General features: G+C 32.1%; 1 protein-coding gene across 9 annotated transcripts in view; it reads left to right on the forward strand.

The window, feature by feature from the left end:
• Positions 1-11,216: 11,216 nt before the first annotated feature.
• The window catches only part of LOC121129244 (uncharacterized), a 37,005-nt gene continuing 35,098 nt past the window's right edge, over positions 11,217-13,123 (forward strand). For 4 of the 9 annotated variants that reach the window (XR_011783563.1, XR_011783566.1, XR_005868378.2 and 1 more), the window contains exons 1-2: positions 11,955-12,228; positions 12,289-12,489. Coding sequence is in view for 4 of the 9 variants with exons in the window: in XM_040724953.2 (XP_040580887.1) it covers positions 12,120-12,228; positions 12,289-12,489 (310 nt within the window). In the remaining 5 variants the exon portion in view is untranslated. Of the gene's footprint in view, positions 11,251-11,615; positions 12,229-12,288; positions 12,490-13,123 lie in introns of those variants that run through there. The other 5 variants (XR_011783565.1, XM_071893325.1, XR_011783564.1 and 2 more) reach the window with 5 other exon arrangements.

A 13,123-nucleotide genomic window follows, 5' to 3' on the forward strand; every position in this document is an offset into this window, starting at 1 on the left:
TAATTTCATTTTATATACAGAGTGGTCCATTAAAATCTGAGCTTTTAAATTTATACAACATATAATTTATTAATTAACAATAGAATTTTAACTAAATTAATACTAGAAATAGATGTATGTTAGAGCTCTCTTAACCATTAATATAGCCGCTTCTGGTACCTGCTACGAATATGCTCCTCTGTAATGGCGTCTCAGTGCTGGCTGACAGTCAGTGGTTTTGAGGGCCTTGGTGTTTGGATGAAGGACACTGCAGGACTTCCTCTCGACATGGACACAAAAGGAGTAGTTGAGAAGGTTGGCATCAGGACTATAGGGGTTGGGAAGTGTCAAAAATTAGTTCAAAACAACTAAAAACACAGTCTTACAACCGAAGACGTGGGTTTCTTTCATTGCTGGTGTCAAAAGTGGCCTCTCCACCCACTTTTTAGATAGCTCTCTGGACAGTTTACTGTGAAACTCCGAAATCTCTTTCATGGGCCCTTATGGACTTGAGTGGATTGATCTGGGCTGTTTTATTCAACTCCTCCAAGCCCTGTTTGACAGACCCCCTTTTCCTCTCCGACGTTTCGGACTTGCTGAAGGTAGTCCTAGAGACGTCCAACTGCTTGGAGTGCGCGAATGAAAATTCGTCGATCACGTTCAAGTGTCATTTTTTCGACTTTTGCGTAAGCTAAAGAGTTTAGGTTTGTTTTGTAAGTAATTGTTTATACTTTAATATTACGAAATATTAATTAATTTGAATCACTCAACCTTCATTAATTATTGAATTAGTAAGTGTTCAGATTTCAATGGACCACCCGGTACCTACATATATTTAAGATATTAGGAGTGTTACGATATGATATCGGAAGCGGGATTAAATCCTTCTGACTTAAATATTGAACGTAATCCGAGTAAATGAACTTTATTTTATAAGAAAAGTGTTTTTTTTTCTCGGAATGAAGTATTTCATTACTTTCACCAAGGAAATTATGTTTTAGCATCTGTTTGTTTGTTTGTGTATCTGTCGGTCACCAGGAATACGGCAAAAGTTATAGATCGATTTTGATCTAATTTGGTACGAAGCTTATAAATGGTCACAGTGAGAGGCTATTAATTTTTGAGAGTTTTATGTTGCACAAAACGTTAAAAATACATGATCGAAATTAACTTTGAAACATATTGAGGTACAGAGCTCAAATTGGGGTTACGATTTATTATTATATAGATGCTTAATATAACAAAAAATCCCAAGTTTTAAGAATTACGCGTACTAAAAAAAACAAACAACAATAATTTTAACATACCAGAGTTTATATTTAATTTAAATCTTAAAACATATACTCCAAATTCTTTGCATACCATAGAAAATTTAAAAATATATTCTAAAAAGCAAACCTCAAGATTTTCAATATGCCCTTCTTAGAGATATTTAAGAAAGCGTAATCCTAGAATTGATATCACAAGTAGCATAGCATAAGTATATCCATGGATTTCTTAGAAATTTATGGTATATTAGAGGAGAACCTTGATTATCCACATACTTTTGAAAAAAAGCCTGTTCATCCTAGCGTGTAACTATGGTAGAGTCCAACCAATATTTTTGATTTTTGTAGCCGATACCGAATATTTTTCCTGCAAACAGAACATTAAAAGACAAAATATCGAATGGACATAATATTGATAAGGCAAAGTATTAAATTAGTAAAATACTAAATTATTTTGTATTTAGGATAGAATACCTATTTTGTGGTACAATTAATTCAAATTTTAATAAATCAGAAATTTATTAGTCGATTGCCTTCAAACTAGGTGAAAGATAAGTTTTGTCAAGATAACTAGAAATATTTCTAGCTACCTTGGGTTTTGTGAATAAGATTCCCTATGTAAAGTTTCGACTCAATTAAAAAAAAAGAACGAGTAAAATGGAGCAACAAAAGAGTGAAATTTTGAAGCTTCTTTCACGCGGCATCCCCCCCGCCTCATGGTCATATCCAAGGAGCTCGGGTGCAGTCTTGCCAATGTTTACCGTGCCAGGTATTAGGTGTTGTGGCCAGTACAGACAAAGTCGGCCCTCCCATTTTTGTGGAGAAGAAGGAGCTGCTCAATGCCGATGGTTACATCGAACTTCAGCATAAGAGAGTGCTACCTCTAAGTATCTTGGAGGAACCAATGCATTGCTTGAAACTGTTAAACAATAAGTTGATTTTTGCCCTGCTTATACTAACGTCATAACACAAGTTATACTTAAAAGAATCTAATGAAAGGGCAGTTAATGGGAAAATAGTTCAATCAAAAGACAAGGAAGATATGTTTCTAACCCCAATGTTTAATACATTGCTAACACCTACCTATAATATCGTGTTATTGTTATGACATAATCGCCCTTATTCTTCACGGCCTGTTCAAACTGCCTGTGTGTCTGGAGGAACATGTAGCAGCTTCTAATTTTAAGCTAATCAGAATTGAGAACTACTAAATCCTACCTTCCTTGCCTTGAGTGTCCACTCTTTGCCTAGAGTCGTTCAATTATACTTATTGTATTTTTCTCCATGTACAGGACTGATCTTATCTATATAGTAGCACTAGTGCTGTGTAATTCGCGAACGATTCGTTTTTTTAAATGACACTTTTTAGTGAACGTACTGAACAGACTCAGTTGCATGAACGATTCGTTCGTTTATATCGTAAGTTTCCCATATTTAGAATACATCGCTCAACCTCAATCAAATATTTCTATCCACTTTGACTTTTTAGTTAAGTTATTCTTGGATATCTAAAGTTATTATGAAATATGCATATATTCAAATAATTGCACTGTAGTTCATTAGCTTGATACTTTGAGTGCACTCTAATTCGCGCACACAAACGACTACAAAGTCACCGACTGAACTGCTTTAACTAAAGAACTGATTCGCCAAAATACCTATTATACTGCTACTTACAATGACATGTATCGTGTACAACTGAAGCTTAATCGAACGTCATTATTGGCTTTGACAACTCTGACCGGAACGCTAGTAACTGAATAGACACGTTTGGGTCAACTTGGATTTTTTTTAACATGTTATACTTCTAACTATAGATTTAAAGGTCAAACAATTTCTATTTAAGTTTTAAAAAAACTCTGGTTAGCCTATTTGTATAAAAATTTTCTTATGAAAATTATTATTTTTCTATTCAATTTATATTATTAATTAGTGATGGGACGATTAAAAAAAAAAAAAAAAAAAAATCTAATGCCGATACTTTGGTTACTTTTGGAAATAAAAATCCTTGTTTTAATTGATTTTGCCACGAAAACGTTTGAAAGAGATAATTTAGTTAAGATAATAATCGTGTAATCAATATCTTAAGGCAGGGATTTCCAACCAGGGGTCTGCAATACACTGTCCAGGTCTACCAAAATTATAATGTTCATCAATAAAAAATCTTCAAAAAATTCTCAAGAAATTGTCTTTCCAAAAGCAAATCATAAAAAAAAAAAAAAATAAGCAAATCATAGACCCCAATGTTCGACCAAAATTAGATGCTCCATCCAAAATAATAATAAAAAATACACTTATTGGTTTTTTTCAATTTTTGTTTGTCTTATCGTTCATTTTTATAAGTTTTTTATCAAAATAAAGCAAGACATCAATCATTTAGACTTATCTCATAAGTAACATAAGATTTAAAAAAAATTGGAGAAATGGAAGACCCTTTGAAATAAAGAGTAGGTTTCTTGAAGTTTAATTAGAAGTTTCTTCATCTAAGGCACCTAGAGAATAGTTGCAACTAGGCTTGTAAGTGTTCACTTCAATTTTTTTTTTTTTTTCATTCAGCGTTCCCGGTTCACCAATTATTTTTTGTCTGTGTTCCAATAATAAAGTAGTTCCAGATACACTGTACGACAGAAAATCGCAACTTCCACTTTGATAGTCTCAGGAAGGCCTCAATTGAGAACTAAGTTTCAAGATTTTTTAACACAATAATTCGGTGAATATTACCGTTCAAATGAGCTACAACTGACTAAAATCAGTTCATTTTAGTCATTATAGTGGCCAAAGAGCAAAGTATACCATATTTGATTCTCGCCCAGCATAGTAACAAAACAACAACAACTGTACCGTGGACTAGTCGATAAACTCCAGGAACTCCTACGCGGTCTATGAGGTTTTGCTGATCAACCATACTAGGTTCCCAGCCTCTTCAATTATGCTGGAAATCGTAACATTAGACGGGGAAATTATATCCCCGTATTGTTTCCTGAAAGGCCTAAAAATCAGGGACAATGTGTATAGGACGTCCTCAAGGAAGTGATCTTACCCTGAGTTAAGTCAAACTGCCCGGATGTAAACTATGTGCTCCAGCAGGCTTCCACCCCAAGTGAGCAAGGTCAGGACCACGCAGTAATGGCTCTACCTCCCCCCCCCCTGTGCCACTGTCACAAAATAGGTCTCTCAAGTGTTCGTCTTTGCTGTATCATCCCTGTAAATCATATTTAAAAAAGTTTGAATTCTTGAATTTTTTTAAAGTACTATTTGAGCGAAATAGAAGATTTTAGTTTAAAAAAATGCAAAATCATCTTGTAATGTTCTGATTTATTACGTCTGACCCAAAAAAAAAAAAAAAAAAAAAAAATACATACAAAAAATTAGATGAATATTATTTATTAAAGGATTTAAAGTACTTCAGTTGAGGACAGTGGGGCCGGAGCGATTGCCCCCCCCCCCACTGTTGCAAAAATGTTGTAGTTTTAAAAAATAGATAAAAAATGTCGTGTTGACTAAAAAAAAATTTTTAATTCTTCAATATGTCTTTTACCAAAAAAAAAATCCTTATCAATAAAGAGTTTGGCTGTTCACAAAAATTTTAGCTATTAAATTTTTTTTAAGAATGTTTGACTCTTGAAAAAAAGTTATTTCTCTAATTTAGCATAAAAATAATACAAAAACATTACCTCAAAATTGTCAAAAAACCCCAACTCTCCTCCTCCCTAAAATAGTCATGTGAGTACCCCTGATTACGTCATCAATATATAATCTGGCTCCCTCACTTACAAATACATTGTACCGCTGATAGATGAGAATCATGGAATACTCCAAGGATGATCGATGTATTAATTGTGTAATTTTTGACTATTTTAATACAAATGACTAAAATATGAGTATTCTGTGGTATATGTTTAAGTTCAAATGCTCAGTTATATTACTCGTAATTAAATAATGTATTTAAAGATGTAGAAATTGCAACTTGTATAATTTGCTCATATGAGTTGCAAATTGTACACAACACATATAGATAATATATAAACTTGAAAATCAAGAAAAAAATAGGTAACTAATTCAATATAGAACAAATCCCCCACCCAACAATAGCTACAACAGCACCCTCAATTACAATTTCGTCCCCTAATTAAAGGACTCTAAGCAAAGGAGTTTAGGATTTAGTAGTTATCAATTCTGATTGGCTTAATATTAAAAACTGCTACATGTTCCTCCAGCTAGGTACACAGCCAATGAAGGAGAGTCTCCCCCTGAAAAGGGAAAAATAAGGCGATTACGTTAGGAACATATTCTTCCCTGTGTTTTAGATTGAATTGTTTATTTTTCTCTAGACTGCTCTTTCCCTAGAGCCCTTGAGGCAAATAGTGGACACACAAGGCAAGGAAGGTAGAATTTATAAACTCTAAATTCTGATTGCCTTAAAATTAGAAATTGCTACATGTTCCTCCAGGCACCCAGCCAGTTTAAACAGGCCGTCTCTCCCCTAGTGAAAAGAGAAGAATAAGGGTGACTACGTCACAACAATAATACGATATTATAGGTCGGTGTTAGGAACATAGTCTTCCTTGTTTTTAGATTGAATTGTTTATTTTTCCCTTAACTGCTCTTTCCCAAGAGTCCTTTATCCCTAGCTATCTTTTATGCAATTGTATATATAGAAACAGATTGGTTTTGGCTAAAAAAGGGCAACTTCGAAGGTATTACAATTTAAGATGCAAAGTATAATCAAAAAGCTCAAATCCTCAGCCACGTACTGACTAGTAATATTTTGCAGATAATAGGTCGCTTTTTGGTGGGCAACAGGAAAATTAGAACTATGCCTCATTTGCCAGTATCGATTGTCGTTAAATCTTTATGTCATTTTTTTAATGGGGTGGTATTGGGCAAAGAGGCAAAGTAGAACTATTAAACAGGGCCTCCGCATAATTATATTAGGCGGGACTGTAGCCCTCCCCCCCTCCTCCCCTGGAATCATACTCTACAAAATACAAGAAAACCAATAAAGACTATAGGAAGTGTCCATGGGGCAATAATATTCTATTTTGCTCGTTGCTCCACCAAAAATCGACATAATGACCTATAAAATTATCTTATGACTATTTCTATTGAAGTAAAATAGCTAGGAAAAGAAAAATCAATTTTGTATCATTTTTTTTTATCAGTCTACTTTTATGTTGAAATATTACATAGATATACCCTCAAACTCATCACTTTTTATAGAAACATTATTCATAGAGACGGACCCTTGTCAATTCATTGATAGGTTTTCACACCAATGTATAATGCTATATAAATTAACAGATCAAATAGAATTGATGGAGGAGGGAACGAGACAATAGATTTGATAACTGTCTTTTGTTTTCACAGAAACACTTCAAAAAAATAAATATATATGTATATTCATGTTAATTACACATAAAATTTTTTTAGTTTTCCTCGAATATTTGGAAATAGGATTTTTTTAAAACAACACATTTTTTAAAAGATTTTTTTTATAAAATACCAAACATACTAAATTAATGTCTCATACGTCTTAGAATACAGAATACTTATTATGTTTTTGCTTCTGTTTGCTTGTTAGTTTGTTTGTGTGTTGATTACAAGGATTACGGTAAAATTATCAAATCGATTTTGATCTAACTTGTTACAAATATTATAATATATGGTCACAGTAAATGCCATTTAATTTTGAGAGGTCAAGTCCAAGGTAGCACAAAACGTTATACATACATAATCGATCATACCTTTGGAACATATCCTTTTAACCCCCTCCTCGACCGTTTGGTAGATCACAATTTGAGTCGCCATATCTTCGATATGTGCATAGAAATAAGTTGTCTTTTAGTTCAATGCAGAAAAAATCATGCAAGTTCTTTAGAATACACTTCTACCATGAATCAACATCTGAACCGATTGGCAGAGGCCTATAAAAAACCTTGTGGGGGCTATTAAAAACAATATTGATTTTTTTTTTGGCGAGGACGTTAATGGGATATTGAGGTACAGAGCTCAAATTGGTGTCTTCATGTAGGTTTAATCAAAGGCTACAAGAAGAAAAAGACTAGAGACAAAAAAAAAAAAAAAAATCAGCAGACAGGTGCAGTCCCATTTCCATGTTTTATTCTTGTGAAGATATTTCCACTGATGGAATTGTGTATGTTTTTTTGGACTTGGAAACTCGTATATTGTTGTTCTTAGCCCAAAATGCTGGAGAAGATTACACGTACATGGTATCTTTTTTCCATTTAATAGTTAATCATACAGCATTATGTACTTGAACGAATTGAGTTGTTAAACATCAATTATCTTACAAATTATAGCCGTTGAGTTATTTAGAGTTGAATCTTGTATCTGAGAAATTTTAATTAGGTATTTTTTTTATAACAGGAAGGAGTCACGAGCAAAGGACAAGCCAGACAATAATAATACCTTTTGATGATGAAATTATGTAGTCTAATTAATAAAGTTTGAATTGTTTTTATATCTAAGAAATCAGGGCAATAAATGTCGGAAATAGAAATATAATCCATCAATTATATTACTTAAAATAATTTATTTGGGGTGTATATTTTCCTATTTATTTTTCAATCAGCAATGTCTTGCTTCCCACTTCTGAGTTTCCCTTGATATACATAGTTTCTTCACAAAGTCACGTGTCATTAATATAAAAGAAATTTACATTCACAAAATGATGATTTATTAATTAGAATCATCATATTGATGTTTTGAATTTATCACTCCCATGATACATTTTTTATTCATTTCCTTTCAAAATTCTTATTGTTATTATTTTGATTTCAAAATTAACAATATAGAGTGGATCCACATGGTCTAATGTAAGGGCTTGAATATGAATCAAAACTTATTTATCCGCCCTTGGATAATATGGTCGACATCCTAACCGGGAAAGGTCCATATACGGGAAATATCGTGCATCACACGACAACCTTATCTATGGTCCGGACTTATCTTCCATTATAATCATAAATTTGAATGATAATTAAATATTTCGTAATCTATGTTTATAGCATTAACATAAATATATTCTCTATGTGCGTTCCACACTGTAATAATGTCAGCTCACGACGAATCCAAATTCGGATGCTAGTTGTCTGTAGATATTTTTCTCTATGGTTTATAAGTTAACATAACTTCGATATTATGTCATATGAGCTCTATTGTATTTCTTTCTCTAAAGCTGTACAACTTACAAGTTTAGTTAAAAGTGAAGTTTGGAACATATAAAAAACACATTAGGTTTGCTAGGAATCCATATTTCCGCAAATAAAGGGAAGGACATTCATCTCCTGGAGTAGGTTCTCACTTAACAATTTCATCAATACTCCTTTATTTCAAAGAATTGTAGTCCCGAGTCCAGGTCTATCTCAACGATCTACATTCTTAATTCTACAATTGGGTAAGGTCTTCATTCTAATAAAGACATTCAAACCCATTGAGGATCTTCGACGTCGTAGTGAAACATATAATGTTAATTCTCAGTTACTCAAGAGAATCACTTTTTCATAGTGCACTGCAGCGATGAACGAAGAAAACTCTCTGACTGCAATCAAATCCATTAGGGAAATGAAATGGAAGTCTCATTCTATGTTAACTCATTAGCTTTGTCATCAACAATTATATTATTCAATCCGAGATCAAATATAGTCAACCCATTGTAATTGTAATTTGTATTGACTGTTATATGTTAAAATGGCAATTGATTAATTATCATGAGCCTTCCTTATCAAATAGAAGATACTAGATAGAGACTCCTTGGAGAATGTGTGGAGTTGAGTCTAAGAAAAGATCGTGTAACTTCGTCACTCCTGGCACTAAAGAACAAGTTATTGTGATAAAGTGGATAATAATTACATATAGTGGTCTTAAATAATTAATTGTAAACATTATTTCAGTTTCATTCTACTCATGACATATAGTAAACATTTTATGTGGTAAGGCGACACAAATAAATTTAAATACAGGCTATAATAGCAGGATTGCTTGAAGCAAAAAACTTTAAGGATTAAATGTAGCTCAAAACTTTCATAGTATGTATTGTAATGCAATGATTTAATTTAACTCAAGTATCTTAAAATTAATACTTAATTGAAATAGAACTGATAACGAATTTAAGATTCTGAATTTAATTTAGCAATTGGACCATGTTATAAGTATCTTTCATTGCCATAAGTATGATGCTGTTGGCTTTATTGGTTAATTTTTTTCTACTGAAATTATAAAATTGAAATGAAACTTGAGTGCCATCAGGTTCTGCTCAATATAACTTTCCACCAATAAACTTAATGCATCTTGAAGAAAATACTTCATCAAAAATTATTGTTAACCTTCCATGTTCTGATGGAAGCGACTCTTAACTGTCACTTGAGATATGGGGTTGTAGAAGAGGATATCCCTGAATCTAAATTTAAAACTGCAGACAATCTTCTCAAGTATGAAATGCATGGGATACAAAAACAGCTATCATATACAATTATTCTATATAGATAAGAAACTAAAGCTTTCCCATAGGATACTGGTTACTAAAAACTTCATAGCCGTTATGGTTTTGATATATTGTTGAAGTATAAAATTGAATATCATCTTCTTCATTTTAAATGGTATTTAGAATGGTTACACTCTGTTCAAGCTTTGATTCAACTAAGTTTTCTAAATGACAAAGAGTTTCAATTTTCTCAGATTGACATATATGTTTAGATTTGTCTTCAGTTATAGTTGTTTCATGATTACATAACGTAAATTTTAAACATTTGGGGAAATATTTCATTAATAAAGTATACTATCACCGTTTGTTATAAGATGAGTATCATATGGCAAACAACTACAATCCATTTTTTTTTTTTAAATATCTAATAAGGATGGTATTTTATTTATTTCCAAAATAAGTTACGTCTGCCTCTAGTTGACGATTTTTTTCATTTTGAAATCTGTAAATATTAGAGGAAAAATATTAGCAGCCAAAATAAAGCTATCAAACGTTCATAGGTACACTTGGACTGGATTTCCTTCACATTACCAATTTTTTAACGTAGTATCCAAACTTGAACCAGTAGTTCTCGGAGCTTGATTGGTTTTGAGTATTATTATTTGAATACCCTGCAATAAAGATGGAACTGTATCTTTCTTTATGATACAGCAAACGAAAAAATAGAAGGTATTTTCCCCTGGGGGTTTAAATCTGTTCCTTCAAATTTAAAGTCTTCTTGTCGAAAATGTTTGCTATACATAATAGTAAATTTTTACTTCGTTTCTAATCTTTTCTAGTAGTATAATAATATTTTGGTCCACAGGGAATGGGCTGGAGGGGCTGTATCCCTTCCCCAAATTAAGAAATATTTGCTTTTTACTACTAAATTTAATATATACATTTTTTTTTGAATAGATGGAAAAAAATATCAAATTTTTTTTTCCAAAAAATTTAATTTTTGATTTTTTTTCCCAAAAAACTTTATAGTTCAAATTTAGTACAAAAAAGTACTATTTTTGGATTTTTTACAAAAATAAAATCAAAACCCATCCCCCCAAATATAATACTGCGGACGCACCTGAATAGAAACTTTTAGTATTGATCCATTTTTCAAAGATTAACATAAATATATTTGTCAATTGAAAGATAAATAAGTAAAAAGCAATCGCTAAGAAATCATATAATTAAATGATATCTTGGTATAACCTTGATTCAAGGATGAAGGAGAGTTTCATAGGTAGCCCTTGACAATAAATATTGTCCTCCTTTGGATTGCTGGAGTAATAATCTACATTTTTTGAGACAAAATTTTAACAGACATAGTTGTCAATTAATTACGAATACTTAATCCCTATCCAATAATAATTATTAAATACATAATAATAAATTCCTTTCAGAGCCAATTCTTCTTTTCTACTAATAGCTATTAGCTAGACAATAATAATATTTTTCTACCCACAACAGTAGGCAGTAAATATCAGTCGTATTAAGTTCCCCTTTTTAAATGTTCCAGACCAAGTAAGCCGAGTTTTATTTACATAATAATGATATCATAATGTACGTATTTCTACAACTTTTGTAAAGTTCTCAACCTGATACGATTTTAGTAATAAAATATGATTCATTTCGGTATTTTTATGCAGCAGAGAAAGGGAATAATAACATGTAGATATTATATTATAAAATATTTTTTGTCTTTGTAAACAAAGGTTCATAATTCACAGCGCGTGACTCTCCAAATAATTTCTTCTTTTTCTGAAGAGAAAGGTATTTTATATACAAAGAGATGATGCATATTTTTTTTTTTTTTTTCAAAAAAGAAGAGATCTTGTTTACATGTTATGTTATTTCCCCTTATATTCAATATATTATTTTATTGTAAGGGCACTTGTACACCGTGTGTCCGGACTTATCTTCCTTCATATTTTTCATAGTCCTTGTAAGGGATTATGAAAGTTGAGAAAGAAAAATAGCAAAAGTAATTCAGATCAAAAGGATATTATTATCACTTGTATAAAAATATTATTGATAATCAATCATGGCAATGGACGAAGAAGAAGCTAGGTAGTTTCCTTTCAGCAAGAGCACACAATATGTTTTACCACGACACGGAATAAAGAGTGAAAGGAGGCTGTTCTTGAAAAAAAAAATCAAATATGATTGGTTGAGAGAGAGAAAAGGCGCGCGTAATTCATTCGACGGCGCTTTTTCCGTTTGACGTTGACGTTTCCTCTCATCGGGTTTATTTACTTGTTGTGCGAATGTCTTAATGACTGGGACTAGGTTTTAATATATGATCCATGTGTTTAATGGAGTGTTAATCGATCCTTATAAACTATTCTTTTTATTTGTGATTCCGTGTTTTACATATTATCCTAAATCGAAATATGTTGACTACTCATCCCCATCCACATCATCACCCACACCATCATCATTTGCATCATCACGGAGGAGGAGGAGATCATGTCAATTATAATGGTAATATTCAGACTGGAGGTAATTAATTAATTTGTATCCTTTTTTTACATTGACCGTATTTTCCCCCTAATAATTAAGGCAAACTCGATGACTCTGGAGGTTTGGCTCTCATGGAGGATCAGCTTAAAAAGCTACAATCTCTTCATCCATCTGATGTCGGAGGAGTCTCTCCCTCCTCATCCTCGGATAATCTTGGACAATCTTCATTGATCCTCAACAACAATAATAGCTCTAGTCACAATAATCTCGAATCCGAAGGATTAAATACACATTTGCAAGGTTTGAAATTACATGATCACTTTAATCTACTTTTTTCAATCAGGGCTCCTTTCAATTGTGTATCTAATCTCAAGGCAAATGATAATGAAATAGAATATGCAAATTAGTTTAGATGGGACAGTAATGAACAGAGCATCATACGAACTAAAAAATATAATAAATAACTTTATTACTTTATGTAACACCTATAAAAACACGATTTACATTCAAATTGCTCAGCTAAACCTATTCGGCAAAAAGATCTAGAGTTTGAATTAAGATTTGAAGCGACTGTATTTGTCAAAAGAGGAAAGGTTTTTGCAATGACGATTTTTCTATAATTAATTGCAAGAAAATGTCATTTTCAGAGTAACTTCTGATACAGTCGGGGGCACCGCAGTGTGCCGCGGTACCCATTTTAAGAAACGCCAATCTATATTACCTACTTTTGTATTTGAATGATGCGATTCATTACTAGGGCTCATTTAATGCTTATGATTTGATGCTTTTATCATAATTAATAGCTCACACATTTCAATTATTTTATTCTACATTTTCATTCAGATTTGCGTTGAATTTGATTGATCTTATCGTCATTTTGATGATAAGACCTTATTATTTCAAAGGGTTTTATTCGTTTCATTTTTTACCTTAA

This window comes from Lepeophtheirus salmonis, chromosome 14 (assembly GCF_016086655.4).
Source record: "Lepeophtheirus salmonis chromosome 14, UVic_Lsal_1.4, whole genome shotgun sequence".
NCBI classification, from domain to species: domain Eukaryota; kingdom Metazoa; phylum Arthropoda; class Copepoda; order Siphonostomatoida; family Caligidae; genus Lepeophtheirus; species Lepeophtheirus salmonis.